At 40.6% G+C, this 27,535-nt stretch overlaps 1 protein-coding gene across 2 annotated transcripts in view; it reads right to left on the bottom strand.

The window, feature by feature from the left end:
* Positions 1 to 18,747: 18,747 nt before the first annotated feature.
* plpp3 (phospholipid phosphatase 3) overlaps positions 18,748 to 27,535 on the bottom strand; it is a 35,405-nt gene continuing 26,617 nt past the window's right edge. For both annotated transcript variants that reach the window (XM_054603084.1, XM_054603082.1), the window contains exon 7: positions 18,748 to 21,495. In XM_054603084.1, the coding sequence (XP_054459059.1) occupies positions 21,367 to 21,495 (129 nt within the window). In that variant the 3' untranslated portion in view covers positions 18,748 to 21,366. The remainder of the gene's footprint in view (positions 21,496 to 27,535) is intronic.

Genomic DNA, 27,535 nt, shown 5'->3' with positions numbered 1-27,535 from the left:
TAATAAACTCTTGCCCAATACTCTTTTTTTACAGTATAGAGCATGAACGCATCATAATAATAATAATAAGAACCTCCGTATGTTAGCTGTTAGTTCCGGTGCTGCTAACGTTACTAGCTCTCCTCCTGTTGATTTCAACACAGATATGTTATGTTATGCTCACAATGTAGCATCATCAGAGATTAGAGACTACAAAGCTTTGCTACCAATCTCCTGCCCAGACAGAAACACACATATCATCACATGTATACATTCATTTCCACAGCCAATTCTGGAGAGGCTCCTCTAAACGTACACAAGTTAAAGGAGGACGGATGATGCTTAAATAGTCCCTTTAACCCTTTAGCTGTGACCTTTAACCCAAATGAGGTGAAAAGGTCACACAGATAAAGCAGGCAAATGGAAAGCAGGTTAACTTTGGGTAATGAATGGCCGAGGGAAAACCAAACAAGCCCCAAGCTACAACTCATGCTCTTATCTCCGACCGTAAACCACGGAACGGTTCAGACGGGATAACTCACTCACATCAATCACGTTCCTGAGGTTCCTTCTTAAGAACTAAACTCAGGGGACAAGGCTTTAACTCATTTCCTCAGCCTAACAACAGCAACAACACAGAGGTGACGTCACAATGTGGCTCATAAGAGACCAGAGAAGTTTCCGGTGAACTTCATCTGATTTCCCCAGAATCCAATGACGAGCTTTAATAATAACGATATAAAAATAGATAATCTTCTCTCTGATGGTCTCGTCTACTTTTGTAGATCATAACCAGTTAGAAGTACCTCACAGTTACATTAAGTAATAATATTGCTATTAAAAACTACATTACAAGTTAAAGTTCCACATTCAAAATAGAAAGTAATTCAAATTAGCTCCACCTTTACCAGCTTTAACATTAAAGTGACGAACAAAATAATGCATCAATTAATCATTTTTCTGAAATGAGCCATTCTGCATAATGACGTATTTTTAAAACATAACTATAGTTTGAGGCCAATACTATTAAGTATACTAATACTCATTTTTACTTGAATCTGAGTTTTGCTACCTTTACTTAAGTGAAAGATATGAGTACTTCTTCCATTACTGTCAACATCTTAGGGAACAGCAGAGAAGCACCATAAGCTAAATGTTCTTAAAGTACCACAAGACAAAGTTCTCATCATGCAGAGTCGATTTATACTGAAAACTGGATGAAATATTCACACTACATTGGATATTTTTTACCTTTTTTGAGGCATTTGTTTATTTGTCCATCTGCTCATCAGGCTTCCTGATGTTTTTTACTTTTTATAATAGAATAAATCTTGAACACAATTCAAGACAAAAATGTTTTAGAAACTGTTAAAACTAACTAAAAAGTATTGCTGTTAGATAAATAAAGTGGAGTAAAACACATTTTTTCCTTAAAACCTTAAAACTGAACTTTAGAAAAGTACTTCAGTAAATGTACTTAATTACTTTCCACCACCACGATTGTGTTTTCTCAAAAGACTGCAGGAGAGTAATGTGTCAATTTTCAGACCACCAAGAGTTTTGCTTTCATTTCAAATTATAGGTTTATGTTGTTGGAAACAAACAAACAACTCCAGAGTGTGTTTGTGGGACCCGAGGAGAGAGAGTTTGTTGACACAGTGTACTTTTTCTCCTAGTTTCAGAAAGAAGTACAGTAAAAACAAACATCATGCAGTTGGAATTTCTGCTCTTACAAAAAAAAAACACTAACCCCCCGGTCTGCTGCACTGAACGGTTTCTGCTTAATTTCTCTGAACTACCCGGAGTGACGATGAACTTTTCTTGCTCACTGAAGGGGAGGATGTGTAGGCATGACGATGACCGCCGGAAAAGCCGTCCACTGGGCTTTGACTGATCTTCATCAGACTGGAAAATTCTCAGGCCAGACAGCAACTAAACCTGAAACCAAGCTTTGTTGATTCATGCTTTTCTGTGTGTTTTCACTTAGGCTCTCCCAGAAATCTGTGCAAAAAACAAAAACAACTCTCCTAAATTTACTGGACTTACTCTGTGATCCTCACATGAGATGACTGCTTGTTGTTTCCGATCCAAGTTCATCTCAGGGTATTCTTTTCTTCGTCATTTGCGATGCACTCTCTTTGGCCTGCACTTTTTATTACATCGCTCTGGTCAAATACAAAGTGGCTTTTAAGTAAATTGGAAATCGCTGACATCTGTATGACTGTGTGTATGTTGGACGGCGACCAGAAACCCCCTTCCTCATCTCTCAGAGGAACCCATCTTCTCCTCATCATTAATAACGGTGGACACTTCTCCGACACTGGAGAACCACATTCCCTCTAGTCTCCCATCTCATCCACTCTTCCTCCGCCTCTCTTTAAATACGTGAGAGGCGATCAACTATAGCCTTGGCGTTGGGAAAAGCGTGTTCGTGTCGGCTTTAATTTAAAACCTAGCGAGCGTTTGTTAAAAGGAGGGAGCAGTGAAGTAAGAGTGAGAGTAAAAACGTAGAAAACGAAACACGAACATGGTTTTTCTCAGGCCCTGATTCCCAGAACACAATGACGTTCTGGTCTCCATCACACATGCAGGCTTTCACAGAAAACAATACACACGCTGAAAGATCAAAATGAGCGGAATAATACACGTGTTTGACGCTGAAATGTCGAGTTGCTTTCATTGTGTTCTGCAGATCATCTCAGTGCAAATGCCTCCTTATATGGAGCAGCTCTGGTCTGCGGGGTGGTGAACTCACGGGTGTCTGGATTCAGGGACTGGTTTCGTCTTAAGCCCGGGTGATTCGGAGTCCCACCGAGCGAAAGATAAGAATTGTGTGTGTGTTTTTCTAATTACACCGACGCTGCATTTGGAAAACTTAACGATCCCAGTGAAGCAGAAGCGACACAACAGACTCACACAGCTCAGAGGGAATGTGCACTGACAGCCTCTGCCGTTATAATAAGGCCATAAACAGAAGGATTACCAGTGCCAATTAAGAGGAAAACCTCAGTCTCTGTCCGCACATTCTCCAGCTGCTCTGCGGCGACACACAGTTCAGACAGGAAACACTTAGCGTTCGAATGCTCACAGCCTCCGAGTGGTTTCATGTGTCAGTCAGTCAGTCAGTCATTGATGGTGCACGGAGAAGAAATCTTAATAAATTAAGAGTTAATTACAAAACACTATCTGCTGTGTGGAAAACAATGTTTATCACGCCGTAGATAATGTAGAGCAGGAAAACAGGATCATTTATTGTCGTTATGCAACACAGCACAGCGAAACAAACACATGACAAACAAAAAAAACCAAAATCAGTAGTACATTCCTGTGGTGCTTCTTTTTTTTTTTAATCGCATCATAAAAATGTAAACAGCAGCAACAAAAACAATTCTCTGTGCAGATAATATGGCAGACATCTTCACATTAAAAATTCAACATGAGGAAAACATTGTCCATCAACCTTGAATGTGTTTGAGCACCAAGCACCATGACGTAAACACAGAGTCCTGTGCTCTGTCCTGCTGTCCGCCCATCAAATGCAGATGGATCCTGGTCCACGATGGATCCAGGTCTCTGTGAAGATGTGGGCTCAACAGTCAGCGACCTCCCGCTGCTTTGATCCATCTTATTTCTTTGCGACTGGACATCAGACAGCCAAGAGCATGCTGGGTAGTGGAGAAGCCTCAGTTAGCTTAGCTTGCCTCTTGGCTCTGCCTTCTGGGGAAGTTTGGTGGCGTTTGGTCCGTCAGGTGTGGCTGTTGGTCGGACATTTGGCGGTGACCGTCTTACTTAATCCCCCACGCTTCTTTTTCTGATGTTGATGAATGCATTATGTCATATGCCATTACTGATAAACACGATATAACAACAAATAAAGAGAAAAATGTAGCAGAATTCACGGGAGCAACCATCTGCAGCATGTTCAATCACCGCTGTTGCCATGTTTTTGAGTTGCAAGCCTTCAAATTGCTCAACAAATTGAGCGGTTTGGTGACTCAACTGCTTGGCTGTTTTATCTCAGTTTACACAAGTGTTCTCATTGAATGTGTTTCATTATGTTTGGTTTTTCTTGAACCTCTCTGGAACAACACATGTGGATAGCAGCTCCTTTGATCCATACATTCATTGCAAATTGTGTGTGTGGGTGTTAAGTCTTTGAAACAGAACATTCAGTCACAGCCGACAGGAAGTGACAATGGTAAAAAATAAAAATCTGACTTGTTCCTCCATGCAGAACATTTTGAGCACACACGCAGACAGACTTATACGACAACTTAAGCTTTGACTTTAAACTGAAGTCAAACTGTCTGGAGAGGCATTTTGGTTTTATAGCAGCTGTAACAAACTGTCAGAGACACTGAGATCTGTGTAAATCACTCTGAGGCTCACTGCAGATCACAATTCATATTTCACACCCACAGTCACGCTGCATAAATGGTGCTTCTGTGACGGTTAAATATAAAGAAGTTTAAACACACACTCTGCTGGGAACGTGGCCTCGGTTCTACCCGAGTTAAGGGTCTCTCAGAGTCCGCCTCTGTGTCTCTTTCTTTTAGGGTAACAGACAGACTCTGGAGCTCTGGCTCAGTCCTGAATATGTAGAAACTGCGTGCTGGTGTATGAATGAGGGATTGTGGGGTTTGTGACCACAGCTGCTGCCAGCAGGGAGAGAAACAGGACGTTACCCAGCTGGACCGGAGCCCTAACCTGGACACACACTCTGAACCTTTCCCCTGTCAGCGTCAGCATAAACCCTGGGACCCTCTGGAACTGGAAACACTCCCCCACCCAATCCTGTACCCACAAGCAGACACCTCCATGATCTCAGTTTATCCTCAGTTAATCCAGAACCACATCCTAAGAAACTCATATTTCTTGGTCAGGTAGAAGAGCCTTCAAAGCAGAAATCATGTAAATGTAAAGTAAAGTTTACACTGGTTGGAAAAGTTAAGAAAGGTGGAACTAAGTCATTGGAAAGACAAATTTGTTTTCGAGGATGTACATATTGAGGTGAAGAATGGTCAACTGGAGTGAGAAATGTTTCCACTTGAGGAAACAAATCTGTTCTCATCCCAAAGCTGTATGAGACAAGAGACATGGAGCAAGAAAAGAGAAGGGTTTGGATGTAAACATTGGCCTGTGCTGATTTTGACAACGGAAAATCTATTTGATGACTCAATTGTAAGCACGATGTAAATAATGGAAATACATTTTTATCACAAAAATTACGGCAAAATCTCTGTTTATTATCCCTTGACAAGTAAAGACGAGAAGAATAAATTGGCTCTAGTGGTGTAACGGACTGTTGTTGATCCGTGACCCATGGATTATTTATATATAGTGAGAAATAAAGTTTTATCCTTGATTGTTTTCGGCCGATATTCAGTAAAAATATGCGATCAGGAGATTGGCATTAAATCTTTCTAGTTGTCAAACCCTGATAATGCTACTTTGTAAACAACTTATCTATGTTGAAATCAGCTGGAGGAGAGCTAGTTAACGTTAGCAGCACTGCTAACGGCTTTTCAATGGAGGTTCCATTCAGGTACATTATGGTGCGTTCAGGCGTCGTTAAGTACAAACCAGCATTGGGCAAAGGTTAATTATAACGTTATCATAATGTGTTCAAATGTTATCTTGTAAAATGCAGTTTTTGGTGAGAAACTTGAATAAATAAAGTTGTTTGAAGATGTTTTCACAGCGATATGAAATATTGGAAATGAATTATGTTATGTTTAACTCTAAGCAGCTTATCATAATTAAACATCATTAAAGCTACCAATTTCAAGTTTTTTTATTAAAAATACGATCATTTATTTCCTATATATTGAATTGCATGTTTTCTGGAGGGAAAAAACAGTATAGATGACTATAACGAAGTAAAAATATTTTTTGTCTGTTTAAATTGTCTTTGGGATGCTTGTAATAATGCCATGCAGTTGCCGTACCACTGCTCTTCCCCTTCGGAAGCATTAAATATTTACATTTTTGTAAAAAACGATTACACCTTGACATGTTCCATTACCGTCCACGCTTAAAAATGATAACGTGTTATCAATTTCAGGCCGTACTGCCAAGCCCTATACTGTTGGTCCATGGGTGTGGAGGACATTGACGGATACAGAGAATCAGACAGACAGCAGACAGTAGACAGAGCAGACAGACAGCAGACAGACAGAGCAGACAGACAGCAGACAGACAGCAGACAGACAGCAGACAGAGCAGACAGACAGCAGACAGAGCAGACAGACAGCAGACAGACAGCAGACAGACAGCAGAGAGCGTGGTCACAGCGGGGAGCAGAGACAGACAGATCTCCTCTGTGAGATAGAGGGATGTCCTCTCTGTGTCCTCCTCTGCAGCCGCCATAAACAACCTTTTTACCTTTCATCCCCTAAATGCTCCGTGCTACCTGTTAACCTCCGACCTCTAACACATGATCTCCCTGACCTCTGACCTCTGGAGGGTCACGGTCAGCGTCCTGCTGTTTATCGACCCCGGTATCTTTGCTCTTCTCCTCCTTTAATGCTCAGCTGGGAAACATATAATCTGTTACTTTCTTTACGAGTTAGTATAGTAATACAAATAATAATAAGGATAATCCCCAGTGCTCGGTCAGTCAGGGTTGCCTGGAAATGAGCATCACAGCGTAACGAGAGGACGTGGGGTTGATATGGGGGGGGATTCACGTTGACGCGGTGCTTACGTCTGTAATCTCGGTTTGAGATTGAAACCAGATGTTGGGATGACGAGAAGTGGGAGGCAGAGGAGCTAGAGGAGTTGTGATGAAGGTACATGAAGAGGGGGAGGAGGGAAATAACAATATGAAACCCCCAACGAGTGCCCTGCTTTGAGAGAAAAGGGTGAGATTGAGGGAGGTACGCACCTCATAAATCTTCACATTTTCCTTCTTTAATAACGTTGAAGTTCCACAACGTGACACTTCAGATCCTTTGAAGATGTGATGCAACACCTGCCAACTGTTTACCTCCTTAATATTTCCTTTCCTTTACGCCGTCTACATCATCCCCTCCTTTCCTTCTGAATCCTGTATCACTCCCTTAACACAGGACAGCTGGCCTTGAAGGACATCCAAGTTATCAAGAAATGAGTGCATCTTCTGGGGAAGCATTGTATTGTGGGATATTAAGTGTGTCATTGGTTGATGTTCCAGTGAAAGATACTGTCCTGAGGATACATTGTTTGGCCAGATGGATGATGTTCCATAAACAGTATTACATTTCCACATATATATGAAACTTCCCTTTGTTGACCAGACTGATAACAAGTGAGTAACTGTATTACAGTCCAGAATGTAGGCCACAGAAATGTGATGTATTTGTCAGTTTCATAACATACTATATTATGAGTTGTTTTTTTCCGTTTTTAAGACCAATGACTTTTTAATAAAAAAAAGTGCACACACTATATTATGGCTAAACTAATAAATGTACACATAAATATGAAAACTCCCCCAAATAATAAAAAAGTTAATCCTCTCACAATTACAAACCTGTACGTGTATGTGAGTAATTGTATTACAGACCAGAATTTCGGCCACAAAAATGGGATTTTTTATTTTTATTTTTTATAAACATACTTTATTGTGACTTTTTTTTATTACTTTTTTCATCACATACTATACTATGAGGTTTTCATGACATTTTGATGCCATACTGTACTTTGAATTTTGAATGACTTTTTGCTACATGCTATACTATTACAAAACAGTATTTAATGTCCACATAAATGAATGCTCTAAACATTTGATTTATTTGTCATTTTATGACACTATACTATGACTTTTTCATCACTATTTTTGACATACTATGCTCTGACTAAACAGTATCCAATGTCCACATACACTGTGATATTTTTAATGATTTTTTTTATCTCCTACTATATTATACTTTTTTTTACATTTCTATGACATACTATATGACTTTTTCATGACGTTTGCTGACGTAATATACTATGACTAAACAGTATTAAATGTCCACATAAATATCAAATCTTCCCAAATAACACAGGGATGAAGTTAAATCCTCTCACAATTAAAAACATGTTCCAAGATAAACATTTAGACACGTCTCTCAATGGTGAGAAAATAAAAAAAACAAGACTGATACAATTTAATTATAGTCCAGAATGAAGGCTACACAAATGGGATATATTCTCTGTGTAGGATATTAGAATCAAGACTTGTTAACTGAAGACATGCAGCCTACAGCAGTGCAAGCAGGTGATGAGCTCACTGAGGGCGCCTAGTGGACAGGTGTGGAACGACTAGATATGAAAATAACAACAGAGAGAGAGAGAAGCTAAAGAACGAAAGATAGAGAGATGGCGACGTTCCATTGTTCCATCACAAACAAAGCAATCAGCAACATCCTGTTAGTCTGCAACAATAAAAACACTTGGTATTTGGAGTAAGTACGGATCTGCTTTGTTTATAGTAACCATGTTGCATCTAAAATAATATTTGGCTGAACACAGAAGAGGACAAAGCCAGCATCCGGAGAGCGCGCCTCCTCAAATAGCAAATCAACACAATTGTTTTCCCCCAGTGTCGGCAGTTAAGTTGTCAGAGCAGCAGATTTCTCTTCTCATTCAGGAATGAGGCTGCTCGACATGTGAAGCCAATAAAGACATCATTGACACGGTGTCTCTCAGAGAGCCCATAAAACATCCACTGACACTTATTGTTCCCTCTCATAGGAGGGCATTATGTTGTTGCTCTCCAGGCCGCAGAAGGACAGCAGACGAGCATCTGGCCGCGGACAATTTGCAGCGCCGTGAGCCACACCTCCGCATTGCTCTTTAGCCACAAGTGTGCGGTGAAAGTGGTCTCTGTGTCTCTTTGTGTCAGTGTTTGACTCACTTCCTTTTTACTGTGCGTGTTGCATCTTCACACATCAGGAGGGGGAATAAAAAGTGTCAGAGGTGAAACGTTTGTGGGGGGGGGGTTCAGTTCCTGTAAGTCCGAAGTGTGAATAGTGGTCAGATAGTTTTGTGAGTGGGTCATAGATTGGAGAACAACAACACAGTGTGGGAATGGGTTTCCTGGGAGAACATGAACTGTGGGCCAAGCAGAGACGAGCGTGAAATCTGCCGTGAAGGCCTTTGCTCAGTCCCGTTTGGTCACCCCAACCCTCATCTGTTTCTGTACGTCACCCCTCTCTCCGTCTGCTCCTTTCTTTTAGATTCCTTTGCTCAAGCTTTGGTTCGCATTCATGGTTCACAGAAAACGAAGTGACTACTTTTTCATTTAGTAGCATCATCAGGTAAAAATGTATCTAATACTTTGGTTTATGACCAAATACCAGAGGTGGAAAGAGTGCTACAATATTGTACTCAACTAAAATAAGGATACGTTAAAAGAAATCATACTCAAGTTAAAGTACCGTTTGCTATAAATACATATTTCTCATGTACAAATATTGTTGCTTTCAATAAATTGTGCTCAAGTAAAAGTACTGTTGCTTTAAAGAGATTTCACAAAAGTAAAAGTAATGTTACTTTAAATAAATAGTCCTCAAGTGAAAGTACTGTTACTTTAAATAAATAGTCCTCAAGTGAAAGTTCTGTTACTTTAAATAAATAGTCCTCAAGTGAAAGTACTGTTACTTTAAACAAATTGTACACAAGTAAAGGTACTGTTTCTTTAAATAAATAGTCCTCAAGTGAAAGTACTGTTACTTTAAATAAATAGTCCTCAAGTGAAAGTACTGTTGCTTTAAATAAATTGTACACAAGTAAAGGTACTGTTACTTAAAAAAATTGTCCTTAACTGAAAGTAATGTTGCTTTAAATACATTTTACTCAAGTAAAAGTACTGTTTCTATAAATAAATTGTACTCAAGTGAAAGTACTGTTACTTTAAATAAATAGTACTCAATTGAGAGTACTGTTGCTTTATCAAACATAACTCTCTTCACACCATAACTTGAACAGACTCTGACCAGTTGCTGTAAGTCAAAGCAATAAGGAGACTAAGTCATCAGCGTACATATGATGGTTATTAAGACTATCCCCTACCATACGTCCAGTCTAACACTCTTTCCACTTTTTAAAACATCATCCATCCATTAATATACAACTGCCCTCTTTATTGTAGCCTCAGAAAAGAAACAGACTCTATTTCACAAAAAGGATCAACATTAGACCTTTTAAAACTTGACAACATAAACACTTTAAATGGGCTCCTTTGTATTTCCTGTTGCTATGTTTGTTAATGTAGTAACTAACAGGAAGTTAACTCGGACCAAAGCTATTGCCCTGGCAACAGAACTATATATGGCCATGAATAAAACGAGCTAAAAAGGTATTTTGGTATCAACGGTACAATAAAACAAAGTGGACACGTAAACACTATATATTCAACAGCTGCTGCACATATTACAGCTAAATATAGACTTTTTCTACCACTTTATATGTTTTTTACACAACGTGTAGAGGTGTACACATTACTTTGTCGCTAGGCAACAAAGTGGATGTTGGCGTTCAGATCCATAGGGGTTGTGTGTTGTTGTACTCACAGGTCTGAATGGCTGAACGGCACCGCAAAGTCCTCCAGCAGCAAATTAAATATTAAGTTCTCCGTTATAAATAAATATGTTTTAATGTTCACACATGTTTACTAAAATGAGGTGATTTGTGATTAAAGTCATGTTGTGCCATGATTTGGGGTTGGTTGGCACAATGTTACAAAAAAATGAAGCAACTAATAGGAATATTTTTTAACAAGAACATCTAAAGGAATAGCTGCCCATTTTTAAAACCAGATGACATTTTCAAGAAATTCATGGAATGTCTCTTTGCCATTGACTATTCAAAATAATGACAATTAACTAGCAATATAACAGTGTTGTTAAATGTTCAAAATAGTCTTTAATCTCTCAAAGTACCCCAATAAAATATACATTAACAGTTACATTAAAACCTCTCACATTTGATCCAACTACCATCATTCATCACAGATTTTCAAATATTTTATCAAAACAAAGCTGATTCCTGTCTATTAACTAAAAGTAACACATTACCAAAATCTCTATCTAACATCATTAATATAACACATTTAATACACAAACCACTTTTTTTCTCTGTCAGCTGTCATTTACTAATGGCTGAGTCACTGTATGTGTGTGCATGTGCTTAAAAACACTTTAGGTCAGAGACATTTGGAGCTCCTTTGAGAACAATGTGGTGTAAATTAGACTTTTGAGAATTTGGATCACATGTGGGGGGATTCACCACAAAGATATTCCAAAATTCTCCACAGAGATTTGAAGTGTTAAGCTAGGCCAGAATGGAGACACACATGCATAAAACACAAACATAAAAAAACACATGCACACATGCATGTACATAATCTTGGAGCAGATTTTAGCTGATGATGGACGGGTTTTGGGGAGTTTTGTTACATACTCAATCACGTTTTCTCTGGCGAGTCATGTCTGACCTTATGAAACCTTAAAGCGAGCTGCAGAAAAAGAGCAGAGAAAGACCAAAAACTGAACTGAATCATAAACTTTACAATCTGTAATTCGCGCTTTACTCTTTATTGTCAAATTACAGCTTTCGACCTGAATACGCAGGTTTTCCAGTAAATTCCTCAGCGTGCACATCACATCTTTACGAGGACGATGGATGGGCCGAACGTCTGGCGCAGGTATCCAGCTTGTTGTCAGCGAGGCAGATGCATGGTCCCTGAGTGCTGAGCTCACAGTTGGATCGCTGCAGGATGACACAACTGACACACACACACACACACACACACACACACACACACACACACACACACACACTCTCATGGATGTCCAGTAAATCAGGCAGCAGCTTCTGGATCGCAGCCAGAGGGACCGAGCTGGATTCTGGCTCCCTTGGTGGTTCTGCACTGGTGGAGAATGTTTTTTTTGTTTGTGTGTGTGTGTGTGTGTGTGTGTGTGTGTGTGTACGTAGGAGCAATACGTGTTTGAGGGTTTGTGTTGCGTAAGCAGGTGATCCACGGGGGTTTACGCAACTTTTGCTGTATGACAGAAATCCCTTTTGGCAACCTTGACGAGAGAAAAAGGCGGAGTAAAGAGAGAGAGAGATGGTTGCCCAACTCCATTTTGTTCTCTTAAAGGATCAGAGAGGCCCGTGTGCTGCAGCCGTCTAACCCCATTTCCTCCTCACCTGTCACTGCTCTCCCTTCATCCTCCCTCCCCCCTTTTCTTCTCCGTCTCTCCCGAGTCCAGGCCATCATCTAAGCTCCAAAGTAACGAGACACCGGTAGAAATCCTCACTCTGCATTGGCTTAACCTGCCTGAATGCATCAGTGGAGATGACGAGTGTGTGCATTCGAAAAAAGGTCAAGATGTCATTCTGTTTTTCCCCTCGATGTTTCTGTATTAACCATGATGGTTTTTTTTACAATGATCTCTGTGTCAGTACAAAAGAAAATGGAAATAACCACCAATAAAACTTTTTTTTCTTTTTTGCGTCTGTAAAAGTGATTTCTTGTAAAAGTTCAGAGCAACCAAATCCCTGTGCTCCTTTCCTGACCTGTACTCCTCCATATGGGCCATGATGGGACTGATGGGAGTTACAGAAGAAGTCAAAAAGGTAATGCAGGTTTTATATTGCCCATATGAAAAGACGAGCATTTAGGTTAGTGAATAAAGCTGAATGCTTAAAAGTGCAAAATACGCTTCATATAGCTATATGTCTGTCGTTATATAATCTTTTATTTCCACTGTGCACGACCGAATAACGTACTCTTGCAGTGTGTGCAGGTACTTTATGTAGGAAAAGAAGATTGGCTTTGTCTTCATTATGGCAGCTAACTGTTAGCTTAGCATAGGCTCATTGAGATAGAGCCACAAGCGTCATAGCAACAGACTTGACAACCACACATCGACTGACTGACACACATACAGACAAATCTGTATTGAATTCAGATGCATTGTTGATGTTTTGTGTTATCATTTAGGTAAAAATGAGTGGGACAAAACATGATAGTCGTCTACGTAAATGCAGAAACAATTCATATTTTGATTGTTGTGAAAACCGGTACAATTTGGAAGTGAATGTTCAAAGAAAATTTGTTGGGATTGGGACACCGAGTTTATACAAATTATATAAATAATCTGTGCAATACAATCATTATTCTGTCTGTATATATAATAATTTAGATATTTTAGTTATTGTGGATTTTTTACTTACTTATTTAATATTCTTTACTGTGTAATTACTTATTAATTATTTATTATCTTGTTTTTATAGTTATGTCTCTTGTTTGCACTATACTCTATGCTGCTGTAATCCTGCAAATTTCCCCGCTGCGGGACTAATAAAGGATTATCTTATCTTATTTTATCTTATCTTATCTTTAACCTGTGACATCTGGGCTCAGCGGTCGCCGTTTTGAGAGCAGTTAAGAGGCAATAGAAATGCTCCCAATCTCGTATAAAGCATCTTTAAACACAAACCTAGACATGTTGTTTATAGAGATGTTGGTAAATGAGGCATTTCAAGGCATGCGGATGCAAAAGAAACAAGAGAGAGCGAGAGCGTCGGTGGACACAGAGGCCATTTATGTGAAGATGACATAATCACCTGTTGCCCCCACGGGAAGCCAACATCTGTGAAATTTATTAACTTTTCTATCCTTCGCTCTCCTCTCCCTCTTTTTCCATCCAGCTCACCACCCATGCACAGACACTATGTCACACAGCAGGGAGAGTGTCGTTATGTGTGAAGTGGGTAATTAATTTTTTCATATTCATGCAGTGGTAATATTTCAGAAACTAGGCTGCAAATCCGAGAAATCTGAATGTGTGTACCAAGTCTCATTACAATCCAGTAGTTAAAAAAACACAAATGTGAACCTCATGGTGGCACGAAAGGGAAAAGTCAGGGGATAACCAAAATAATTGGGATACATCCTCTGGGAACCATGAATATCTGTCCTAACTTTTGTGCAAATTCATATATATATATACGTATGAATGTTAGTTAGAGTCTGATGGGCAGATGTGTGAATGGGTGAATGATACATAATGATATGTAATATAAGCTTTGAGCTACTGATTGTAAGTCGCTTTGGATAAAAGCGTCTGCTAAATGACTGTAATGTAATGTAATGTAATATATATTGAGATATTTTACTGGATAAGTGAAAACTTTGGCCTCCTGGTGGCTCCAGACAGCAAAGTCAGAGGATCAACAAAGTCATTGCGGTTCGTCCCCTGGGAACCATGAATATCTGACCCAAATTTTATGGCAATCGATCCATTCGTTAAGATTGGATCAAAAACGTATTGATAAACCAACAGCTACAAACCCACCAAACACATTTCATGTTGCAGTTACTTACTATTATTACACCTATTGTTCATTACACACAGACATATAAACCTTTTAAAACCGGAACATGAGAATTAGGTTAATCCAGTCTTCCTTTCTGTCACATGATTGATGTCGAACTCCCTTTTTTATTACGCTCACTGGATTTGGATTTGAGGTTTTATTCATTTAAAAAAGCCCCAAAATATCTCCCTTATCTGAGACAAAGACGTAGTGTTCTCATGTCGGATCATCATCATAAGTGTTAATCCTCCTGCCGCCTACACATGTGCTCATTGACTGATAGCAACACCCCACATGTCCTTATTTTAATCACTGATATAATGCAGTAGATTGACAAAAAAACTGGGTTAATACATAACTAAATCAATCTTCTTTTTATTTATTTAAAAGCTGCCCTGTTTTCCTAATGTTCTTTATGAGTTAAAGAGTTATTCTTACTGTGATTCTCTGACTGAAACAATAATTCATCAATCTAGTTCATGTCATTTTTGTCAAAATGGAAAACCTTTTCAGCATATGGAATGTGGGGCACTAAAACCTGAAACCAAAATCTTTCTTTCTCTTTCTTTCTTTCTTTCTTTCTTTCTTTCTTTCTTTCTTTCTTTCTTTCTTTCTTTCTTTCTTGCACACTAGTTTCCTTTTGTGTCCTGCGGCTGGGTCGTATTATGTCTACACACCTCATGTGCGCTAAAACCCCTGAAAAACAGACACCGAGACACTGTAAACAGTTAACTGCTGTGAAGGAAGTGCAGCAGAAACCTGCCCAGACTGCTCTCCTCTCTTTCTCTCTCTTTCTCTCTCTCTCTCTGTCTCTCTCTCCTTGGACCCACGCTGCCTCTCTGCTCCCTGGACTTCGCTGCAGAGAAAAGGCCCCTCAGAGCTCCAGGCCTCCGAACGGGTCTCCTGGAGGTGCCACCCTCACCACAACCCAGCTCCATCTCTCTCTCTTTCACTCTAACACACACTCGCTTTACCACTTTTCACGCCAAACCTACAGTAGCACTCTTGTTAATCTGCGATGCTTTTTATATCATGTGGACCATTTCACTTTTTCTTTTTACTGCCAGACGTCTGTTAGTCCGCCTTGTTTGGAATCGCCAGCTCTGACCACTTTAACACATGCTGAATCTGAGCTGCTGTGTTGAATTGAAGCGTAACTTAACCCAAAAACAACTTTTTTACAGCTGAAAACCAATGTATATGTGTATTCAATAGTGCAGTTGATGCACTCAGGTCCACATCTTGACATTTGTGTGCAAAGTATTTGAATTCTGTTATAAATATTACAGGACTGAAGGATAATTTATTGTCATTCTGCAACACAGGAATGCTCAACTAAATGCAGTTCGTAGTCAATTTGAAACACAAGTAAAAACATGACAAACAACAAAACATAAAAGGAAGTACAATCAAGGAATCATTGCAAGGAAACAGCAGCAACAAAACAATGTTATGGGCAATATGGTTGACATCTTCACATTTAAAATTCAACATCAGGAAAACATTAACCATAAACTTGGACTTTGTTTCAGCACCAAGCATCACTGATGTAAACGGAGAAGCGAATTAGTGAAGAGTAGCCGTTACCCTTTCGAATTGCCTGTGAATCGCTTACACTAATTGCTAGCATACATAGCTTTTGCTAATGTTAATCACTAGCATACACATATCCCAGCATTTGATGTTATCTTTAATTCAAAAATGTATACAACTTTTTACTGCATTTGTCACCAAAAGAGTCCCTTTATGGCACTCTTATCTAACCATAATCATAACAATACTCAGCATGCTAGCGTTTAGTGATTAGTATAAGCTAAATGATACGTCTTTCATGAACTGTAATATAAAAACAGTAAAGTCAAGCTACATGTTAAAGTAATGAAGATCTGCAGTTCATGTGGTGCATTTTATGTTCTGTAACTGTAGCATGAAAGCATGGTGGAATAGCTAGCGAGCTAACTAGCCAGCCGCTTAATGAGTAAAATGTAACACTTTTACTGCTCATCCACACACTCTTTTCACGGCTCAGGAAAGCACTTGCCATCGGCAGGTATTAAATCTGATTCATGTGATTTTGTAACATCTTGTTTTCAATTCCACAGAAAAGAGAGAAAGGGCTTGTGTTTGTAATGCTACACTGAACACAATAAATGATTCAACTATGGACATGATTTGGCGCGTCTTAGCTCCGCCTCCCAGTTCTGCCCATGTTGATATTCTTTTTCATGTTGGAGAGGCACTTCAGCCAAAACTCTGGTGTCTAGTTTCTCTTTAAAGATAAACTAAAGCGACTCTTTCCCACAAGCATCCTGGCTTGTGACGTATATCTTTTTTTGCTCTCCGAGTGCGATATTCGCCCACATGCTTGTCCACTCACTCGGTTCATGGCATGTGGACGCATATGTTATCAATCTGTCAGGCTTCTTCTCAGAAAAAGAAAAGCTTTTCCACAGCAATTACACTGGAATCTCTAACAAAGTCCAGTTGGGCAGAACAGGGTTAACATGCCGCTGACACTTACCAGCTGTCACATGACACTTTATTTAACATCCAAGCGTATACAAAAAAACATCTTGTTAATTAACTGTGTTGCTCAATTCTGTTGCAGATGTGCAGTATTGTTTGTGTGTGTGGTGAAAACTGAATGTATGAGAGAACAGACTTGTTTTTAACGTGACCACTGTGCATTTTCTTTAGTCAAAGGGGGTTTTGAAAGCATTTTATAAGAGCAAAGGGTGGAGGACTGTCTCGGCCCACAGAGGAGGACGTAATCCATCTAAGTTGTGTTCACATTTCCCCAGCATAGGAACTAGCATTTGGACCCTTCAGATGAAGGAAACATCAGCTTGATGTAAAGCAGTAAATGAGGGTTAAAAAAAGAGTGGACGTCCTGTGCAGTATGTGATGATGCAGCGTACTCCGAGAGGATCGGTACTCTGTAATGCCTTTGCCTCGCTGTGCCAGCTCCGCTCTGCTCCACTGCTGCCAAACAAGACCACAACATGGGCCTCTCTGCCTCAGCAGCAGGCCCTCCACTGTTACAGCCACGCATGGCTGACCCCCAGGCCCACCAGCTGTTCACAGGCACCGTAAATCTCAGCTCGCTGCTCGGACCAGCTGTACTGTCACCGTCAATAAAGAGTCTGCTCTTTAGAGGACACTTTAGGGGGAAACATGCATGCCTCTATAATGATAACATCAGTCAGATGATAGCCCTAAATGACTGCCTTTTTACTCACATGGCAAGAAGAGGGTTTTTTTCCTTTTTCATGTCACATTTGCATGAAAACTACTACAAAATTCATCAGTTTCCTTGTTGGTCATGTTAAAAATCTGTTTAGATTTGGGAGCTGGACTCAAGTCGGACTTTAGTTGCACACACAGTGACTTGAGATTTGACTCGGATTTGCAAAAAATGATCATCTCTGGGTACGAGAGACTAAAGAATGTGTTAAAATACAGAAGATTATAAGGTGCCATTAATTGGAGACCCAGTGTAATAAATGAAAACAGTTGTACTAGTACTATTGTTGATAAAAAGGTAACGGTTATTGTAGCATTATTTTCCTGTTACCCTGATCAAATACCAGTCAACAGATCAAAGCTGACACTGTATGCTAATAGATAAAGGGCTCATGATACAGTACATGCTTTGAATTCCATAGATATAGCGATGCCAAATGAATCAATTTGGTTTCTCAACACCCAATAATGTAAGACAAACGCCGTGACGAGTACCTCAACAATCAATTTAAGGACAATATGTGGCTTGAGATCACCTTAACAGCTGGCAAAGATGGTAATGTAGCTAACAATAGCGTCACATTTGGGGTCCGATTAGTTTATGTATTGTGTCGTTAACGTTAGCCCCTCAGGTAATGTAAAACCTGAAAGTCTCAGTGTGTGGTTTGTCCGTTCTGGGCTCCTGTAGAAATATGCAGACTCCGTGAGAGTATCTGCTCCTTATGTGGATATGAAGGTCTCATTCTAAGCTAACGAAAACACAACAATTGCTAATTTCAGCTGATTATACAATAAAGAAAACATAGTTATGAATTTTAAATTTCATTTCTGCTAATAGAGCCCCAGAAATACTAAACACCGGCCCTTTAAGAAAAAGGACATGATAAATCTCAGCAAAATCTACTTATTATGCAAAAATATTATTAATTCCTTTAATAATACTATTAAAATATCCTGTGAAGTACTGAAGTAAATCTCAAAAGTAAATGTACTTAGTTACATTCCACTTCTTATATTTCAGTTTTTAGATTTCGTTGTGTGGAGGAATTAAAGGGATCATTTTAAGGAGGAAAGATTAACACGAAAATCCATACAACCAATAAAGTGTATAATAAAGATATCAAACTAACTTGTAGGATCAACAGTGAAGACGAACCAAAGTTGTGTTCATAATGAGCTTTTTATTTAAAAGCACATGTATTAGAGTACATTTAGCAGAAAAAAACAGCATTGCATCTATGTCTTTGTACAAAAAAAACGAGACAATACAAAAATACTAATATTGAATTTTTAATACAATTGTGTGTGTATTTTTTTTTTGAATGCATATTACAAACGTAGCTATAACAATCTACAATAGTTATTCTAGATACAAAAATCTGTCAATCGATGCTTTTCAAGCAGCATTTTGTGAAGAACACAGGTCTGTAATCATAGTGGATATATCTAAACATGTTAAGAAACAATATCTTACACAGTTAACTTTAGTGATCTATACATTATTTATATATTTATAAAAAAAATGGAGAAAAAAAAGAGAGTGAGAACGGCTTGGTGAAATGATAGGACGGACTATACGCTGAGAAAGATGTGCAACATGGCGGAGTGAGATCTGAACTGTAAATAAAAATAAAAGGTTCTGTTTCTGTACAACTGTTAGTGATTATACAGGACAGGATATAAACACAAGGTTAAAGAGAATAAAAAATATTAGATCCACAGTTTTTATAACGTCCACCTGCTCTCACACACACACACACACACACACACACACACACACACACACACACACACACACACACACACACACACTTGGCACAGCTGACAGTGTCTCCTTTGACACACACTTCATTAAGAGGGGAGTTTCTTTTTCACAGGGCACAAACACACATTCGATCTCACAAGATGTACATGTACAAGCACACACACAAGCACAGGAGTGTACAGGACACACACACACACACACACACACACACACACACACACACACACACACACTGACACACACACATCCATTGCCAATGAGTGATTGGGCGGGTGAGAGCCCCTCCCTGCCAGCGGAAAGAGCCCCAAATCATCCCGTTAAAAACAAATGTGCCAGTTTAGCTGTGATTCATCACCCTCTTTCCACGGTGACATCACGCCCCCCCCCCTTCACTCTGCCCATCCCACCCCACCCCTAACACCCACTTCCTGTTTAAGAAGCCAAACACAGATGGACCCCAACACCAAAGAAGTAGCATGGCACAGCCACGCCTCTTCATACAGGTGCTGGGAGTTCTGCCTCTCCTCCTTCCACAGAAAATACCCCCCCCCCTCCTTCCCCACCCCTTTAGTACATATAACCCTCAAGAAATGCAACATCCCGGGTTTTGGCTGCTCTGAGAGTCAACTACAACGGAAAAAAAAGCTTGACGTGCCGAGGTGGAGACAGATATATACGAGGCTGGAGAGCTCCACTTCCTTCAGCTCAAGACCACCGAGAGTCTCCTCAACGGGCGCGGACGCTATAAAAACGCTCCTTTGGCAAAGCGAGGTGGGCGATCAAATGTTAATAACTGGCAGGAAAAAATGTATTCATTGCAGACATTGAGCTCATGCTGATGCTCTGCCTTTGTATCAAGAGGAAGGGGAAATATTATATAGTCATCCCAATTAAAAATTGCTAACATCAATGTCCGTTCCTGCCACATTTAACGGCATCAAAACAGGAAGTCAGTGGTAAATTGGACAGAAAAGCCCGCCTCTTGCTTGATTTGATTGGCTGCAAAATGTGACATTTAAAAGCGATGCGACTCCGCGCCTGGGTGCAAATTTTTAGAAAATTTTAACTTGAATGCAGGGTCAAAAAAGCGGCACAAGAGAGGAGGGCAGGAAAACAATGGTTTTCTCTGGTGTGATCGGCCCGCAATAGGATACTGCAGAAGAAAGGACTTCTCTGATATAAAAGACCATTCACTATCAGTATGTAATCCTTAAAGAAGCCTGTTGCTATTGTTATGGAGCCAATGCTATGCTAACTCGATCCAGCGTGAGCGTGGAGTCTCGTAAAAACCACCACGCTTGACTCGGGTCGACTTTTTCCGGAGTCTGTCTCGTGGTCGTCGGCGCCGTCAAGCTTTCTTTCAGTCAGACGTCTCAGGCAGCGAGTGGTGATAATGGACAATGAACTTAAAAAAAAAAAAACAGTGCTATAAGTTATACTTTTCTCTATACTGTTAATATTTCTATGCTAGTTATTGCAGTAATATCCTTCCCATAGCTAAGGAAGTAGTTGTCCTACAGCGTTCCAAGGCCACAGAGAGTTCAGAGAGGAAGCGTCCCTCTCTCCCTAGGGAGGGGGTTTGTCCTCTTTGTTTTTTGCATCTTTTCTTCATTGTTTTTTTTTTTCTTCATAAGTGTTTAACCCTTCATGTGGTTACACCTCCGTCAAACCTCCACACCCCTCAGCTCTGCCTGTCAAAGTCGTCCAATTTCTTTAAAAAAAATGAATTGTGTCAAAAACGATGGGCTCAAATGTTGATTAGTAGTTAACATAATTATAGTAAAAAAAGAATAAGTCTGGATAGTGAGAGTGGACTCTGCTGTGCAAGTCTCAAACCGGACACCCTAGTCCGAATGAAGCGCCTCGCTGGGCGCTGCAACAAAAAAAAGGAGGAGGAGGGTGCCGTGTTGAGGAGCAGCTACAGTCTGTCGTCGCTACATTCTACTGTCCGATGGGAGGCGAGCAGCGCTGCGATCGGCTCCTCAAGTCACAGGAAGAAGTGGCGTCTCTCTCTCTCTCTCGCTCTCTCACACCATGTTGTGGTGGTTGTTCCTCTCGATGATGTCGGACGAAGGGAGCAGCTCCTTCTTGATGGGGGAGGGCGGGGGCGTGGCCGGCTTCACCCTGGGCTTGAACAGGTCCGACACGTAGAACACCTGAGAGGGGGGAGGCAGAGAAGAGAGGGAGAGAGAGGGTGAGGAAACAGATACAGAGAATAGGGACGCACCCCCAAAACTCAGTTCTAAACAGTAACACCTGCAGTATTGATAAGGTGCGGAGTTAACGGTTCAGATATCGGTGCTTAAGAAGTTCTGGAGTGAGATCTCCTCGTCTCAAACGTCCTCTCTCTATCTTTTTGTCTTTGTATTTACTCTGACACACACACACACACACACACACACACACACACACACACACACACACACACACACACACACACACACACACACACACACACACACACACACACACACCAACTCCGGCTTAGTACAGTGAGACACACATCATGTCAGAGAGAACTCAAAGATCCAAAGTGAGGCTACATGTTTCCTCCAGTAGATGCTGAGAACTCTCGTTGTCTCAAACTCAATAAAAGCCTCACAAGTTAAGGGAGGAAACAGCAGTTTATCACAACATCTGGACAACAAGCAGAACATCTGTCTGCACAAATGATCAGTTTCCATCCTCGTCCACTGCCGCTAACGTTAGTTTGATAAGAAGAACAGGATAATCAATGAATGCTAATCACTAAGATACTTTTTTAGCTGCAAATGTATTTGAAAGATTTTGGAACTTCTTGTATTGCTGCTCAAGAAAGACTATTTGTTTACATACAAGAATAAGGAAGCAACGTTGATTCTTTTCTTAGAGAGTACTAGTATCCATAAAATACGTAAAATATTCATCCCTAACGAAGATCAGCGGAAAGAAAATGTTTCCTGACTAAATTCAAATATGACGGCTCAAACTATGAAGGTGGTGACGTGTGTGTGCGTGTCAGTTGTGCAGTACAGTTTTATGCAAATGAACCACATTAGAGGTTATCATTGTAATTTTCATACAGCATGTCATCTAAATCAACCTTTAGATGATTTGCATGTGCCAACACAATATAGTCTCTTCTTCGGTTTGGCTCAAACTTTTTTTTTTAACCCTAACCCCAGAAGAAGAAAAAACCGGATGTAATGACTCATTGTGAAAATTCTGCTTAATTTCGTAGCCGGTGTGAGCTGCACCTCTTCTGATCTGGGAACAGGTCTGAACAAAGCTGATGTGAATGTACAGCCACACATGGCATCATTTACTCCATGATGCCATAACCATAACACCCCCATCACCTCCATCAGCCTCACTGTGCAATCACCAGACTAGCATCGCTGAGTAATCTGGCTGAAGGAAGTGATCGTACTGCAGCTCACCTTAAACTGTCTGCGTTTAGTGAACCTTTGCTAATCCTCTATTACATGAGGTCAGAGGTGGACCCCCTTTTTTGACATCCACTCTGAGGTCAGTCTGGCAAACGAAGGATGTGAGAGAGAGAAAACAGAGAGGAGACTCTTCCTGAGGTCCCGATGACATCATGTGTCAAACAGGAAAAAGGGGCAGGGGTGGACAGGAAAGGCGACCATGGAAACGACCGTCCGCTGTGAGAGTGGGTTACCGTTTCCACTTACAAGGGTCGCTCATGAGCAACAAATGCAACATAACTGGCAGGCGCAGCAGCGTTTCCTTCCTGCGCTGCCAGGGGAGGGAGGGCGAGCGGAGGGGGGAGGAGGGGGGGCTTACTGTACAGTACGACATCGTTTTAGGGCCATTGTAGGTAAATGAGCAATAAACATAACAGAGCCGGGAGAGTTTGCTAATAGTCAAAATGAATTACTTTACTTTGGAGTTCTCTATGAAGTCATATATTTGTTAGAAAATAAATGAGAAATTCTCTGAGATTAAAGTGGTACATTTACGGAAAAACCTATTCATTTTAAAAGATATACATTAGCGAGAAATACATTTAAAATTTACACGGGGAAAAAATTTAAAGTTCTTTCAGATTTTAAAATCATAAATTTGTAAGAAAAATATCAGAAATTCTCCTATATTATAAAGACATTTTCGAGGAAAAACCCCCTTGGAAAATCATGTTGTTTTTTTCTCGTATAAGAACCACATTGTTTCACTTTGGAGCAACCTCATCACACTTTTACCATATATCCATGGTAAAAATCAGCCGACGCCAAAACTATCCTATGCCCATATATACTGACATTTCTGGTAAATGCACTCAAACGGCTCAGATCGAGCTAAACTAGCAGGAAGAATGCCTACGTTGAACCAGCTGCTCTGGGGAAACAATGTGAATAACTATCATGGGAGAAAACTACATGGTGCTCTCATACTGGAGGAAACGTGTTCTAGTGGCCGTGGTGGACTTACAGTCTGATTCAATAACAATGTCTCATTCTGAGCGTTGGTCTCAACACAAAGACATTCTCCTCCACTACAGCTCCACATTTACTGACCATGAAACTGACCTTCACTGGTGACCTTTGACTGACCGATGACATCAGGCGTATATAGATACCTCCGTGACACACTGCTGCTTTTCAGCGCTCTAAATGGGCTCTTTGTCTGCTCGGCCGTTATCACTGTATGGTTCACCACATATGATATAATTAGGGATGTGACTGGACTAGTCAAAAAAAAACTCCAGCCGTCATGGGAATCTTTCTCTGGCTCGTTTCCCATCAGGATGCTCGGAGGGTCGATGCCTTGTTGCCGTGTCAACCGACCTCCAACCTATCGCCCCTGAACCTGACGTGGTGGAAGGCTTATCGTGACGGCACCACTTCCTGTGCATGGTATACACACACACACACACACAAAGCCTCCGGGCCCTCTTTGTGCTGAGAGATGCCAACTCAGCGTGTGCCTCTAATTGTGCATTCTTATAACCGCTATTAAAATGTCACGCCTGACACATAGACGAGCTGAGTCACACAGGAAGTGAGTCCACCAACTTGCAAGAACTGTGGATGTCTCAAAACCACCACATTACTCACTATACAATTTGTCTCTTAAATATATGACTTTAATCTCTAAAATCCCCCCTATGCAAGGTTTTTTTATTTATTTCTTCCAGCTAAAATGACTCTAATACGCTGTCCTAATATACTGCATTTTCTGAGATTATGAAGTCACTCTTTGGCAGAAATAAAAGATGAAATTCTCTGAGATTAAAGTGCTAAATTTATGAGAAATGTTCTATTTACAAATGCATGATTTTATAATAATTTCCTCATTATTTTTTCCCTGGTTAAATTGTTTTTTTCCCCGTAAATGTATTTAATCTCATAAACACTTATTTTCTCTGAATGTTACCCCCCTATCCGAGCTCTTTAATTCTTTTATTTCCACCTTAAATGGCTCTTATACACCGTCCTAATATAGTGCATCTGCATATAACTTCAAAAAATAACTTTGTAAGTGTGAAATGGTGTCGTAAATAGAATTACAGACTTAGACACTTGAGTTGTCTGTGTGAACTGATAAAAGCAGACTTCCTGCTTCTACACAAGTTCACTGACCCCTCAGACGCTGCTTCAGTATTCGACAGCCCGAGTATGTGCAGCATGTCCTTGTTGTGTTTAAATCCTCCTCTCACTCCTGACCCGACTCCTCTCCACTGTGACAATGAACCCCGAAAACAAAAAAACGCTGCAAAAGCTTCTTTTTTTTTTTCTGCTTCCTGCTGGATTCCGACCTCGTGACCTTTTATTGCCACACACGTCGAGATGAGTAGGTCACTGATGGGAAGTGTCAGGTAGGACAGACGGACCACTTCCTGTTGTGGTTCATAGACAAAGTCTGGAAGGTTTGACTCAAAACATCTTCATGTTCTTCTTAAAAAAAACTTCATGCATCCGACTCACACGCCTTTCATCATCAAGTGTGAGGACAGACAAAGCAATTAACTGAGAACAAAGCCGCAGACGAACACGTCACTGCAGGTGACTGAGTTCATTCTTGCTCCAGGTTTGTATTGTTCTCTTACTGGCACTCGATGGGATTATAAAGGTAACTGTAGCTTTGGGAAAACTAGAATAGCTGTGACAATGAAGTAAAGGAACAAGACAATTCTCTACGGTCTATAACTAAAATATATTTGGGAAGGAAGACTCTTTACCACAAGGACGTAGAGCTCATCATGTGATGTCTATAACGATTGTTCACAGTCGCACACTTGGGACTGCCGTGCAAAATCCACTGATTCACCCAAAGTGTTCTTTTGTTCTTTGAATCAGACTTCTGAATCAAAACAAGTGCATTTGGAGACTTCTCTCTCAATGCGTGTGCACAAGCTCCGGAAAGAGTCATGGACCACATTACCCAGGCTGCAATGGGGCTCTTGAATATCAACGGTTTCTGCTTGATGAGGAGAATAATTGGCTCCAGGCAAAGTCCAACCAAATGAGATACAGACTGAGACCTAAAAAACCTTTGTTGTTTGTAAGTGTTACAGTAGATTAATTGTCAAGTGAATTCTAGGTGAATTTTTACGAAATATTGCAAAAAAGGAGATGCAAATTAGCTGGTTTGGGGCAAATAAATTCAGCTGTGTAGTTCCACCAGAAGTTGGCGGAATAGGCCACGCTTTATTGTAGAAGTAGTAGAAGTTGCAAACCGCAAACAAAAACAAATCAAGAGAAAAAATGGAGAGAGTTCTTCAGGATTTTTTTTCAATTGGGCAAGTCATAATTGTTCTTTCATGTCAGTTGTTATTGGCCATGTTTCATGTTGCCCGGAGACGAAAAAAGATATAAATATAAATCAGGAGAGACGCCAACAGCAGGAACAGCTGATGAGTCATGCGAGTTAAATGTTTGCTATGTCAGAATATACTCTGCAAACTGCCTTTCCATAATCTATTCAGAGCTTCAACTCATTTTCAAGCAAATATAAAAAAAAAGATTTTTGCGCATTTGCTTCAGTTTTATGGATTGTGCCGTTTCTATACAGCCTTTCTAATGAGCATGAAAGTACGACAAGTCAGAGTCACACATACGAACCGTAAATCTAAGCGGAGACATTGAAAAGATTGTGTTATTGCTCTGAAAGCTGTTCCCTCTGACATGATCTCATGCTTTAATCTTTCATTTCAAACTTTACATTTAGAAGAATAATGACAGCACACTTGTCCACTTGAGATCTAAGGAGGTTCACACTCTGCTACTTTGTTCTGGCTCTGCTGAGGCCCACCCTAACCTCCTCCAACCTCCTCCTCCTCCTCCTCCTCCTCTGTCCTGCCTCCACTCATCTCTCCTGTCAGGTCCTTTCTGCTCCGCTGCTTATTGAGCCAGGCTCAAACAGCCGAGCTAAAGTGTTCGCAGATGTGAGCTCCTACTAAGGCAAATCAGAACGGGCTTCAAGGATTGGAAAACTCACCCTCAATCGGCAGGGGTTTGGAAATGAGTGTGTGTGCATACGTTTATACATATACATATGTGTGTGTTGTGTGTCTCACTGAGGGTTGTGTAATAGCTGAGTTGGGTTGAACCCCTCGGTCATCTCGATCCAGAAAGGAGACAAGGCTCTCCTCCTCCTCTCTCCGTCACTTCCCTCACTTCGCTGCTGATGCCAGATCTGTCCGTTCAGAGGTCGAGCTCATACGTTGAGCATATTTCTGACTTGTTTTTTTCCACCTCCTCCTCAGAGTTGATGTCGTCTCTGCAGGAGTTTCGCTCAGCTTGAGGAGCTCTGATTTTGCCAAAGGTCTATTGTTACTCGCTGAATTACTGCTCCCTTTGGGATCACCTCAGTAATCCTGGTGTGGTGTGTGTGTGTGTGTGTGTGTGTGTGTGTGTGTGTGTGTGTGTGTGTGTGTGTGTGTGTGTGTGTGTGTGTGTGTGGTTGCGTGCGTGTGCATTTTAGCTTTGCCAAGGTCTGCCCAGGCGCCACTACTAAGGTCTTGCTAAACTTTTATGAATCTATTGCTTTCCACACTCATGTGTAGAAAGGTAAGTGTGTGTGTGAAGTTGCAGAGTTTAAAGGGAGGCGGGGGGGTGCTGTGCTGTTAGAACCAGAGCCAAATAGAAAAAGTAAAACACCCAAATAATTAACAGCTTCGTTCCTGTTTCAAAGCCTCACCCTCACCCCCCACCTCTCTTCTTTTTTTTACACTCCCTCCTTTCGACCCTATTT

The sequence above is a fragment of the Anoplopoma fimbria genome, chromosome 8 (genome assembly GCF_027596085.1).
Source record: "Anoplopoma fimbria isolate UVic2021 breed Golden Eagle Sablefish chromosome 8, Afim_UVic_2022, whole genome shotgun sequence".
Lineage (NCBI taxonomy): Eukaryota > Metazoa > Chordata > Actinopteri > Perciformes > Anoplopomatidae > Anoplopoma > Anoplopoma fimbria.
This window is presented reverse-complemented; position numbering and strand designations above follow the sequence as displayed.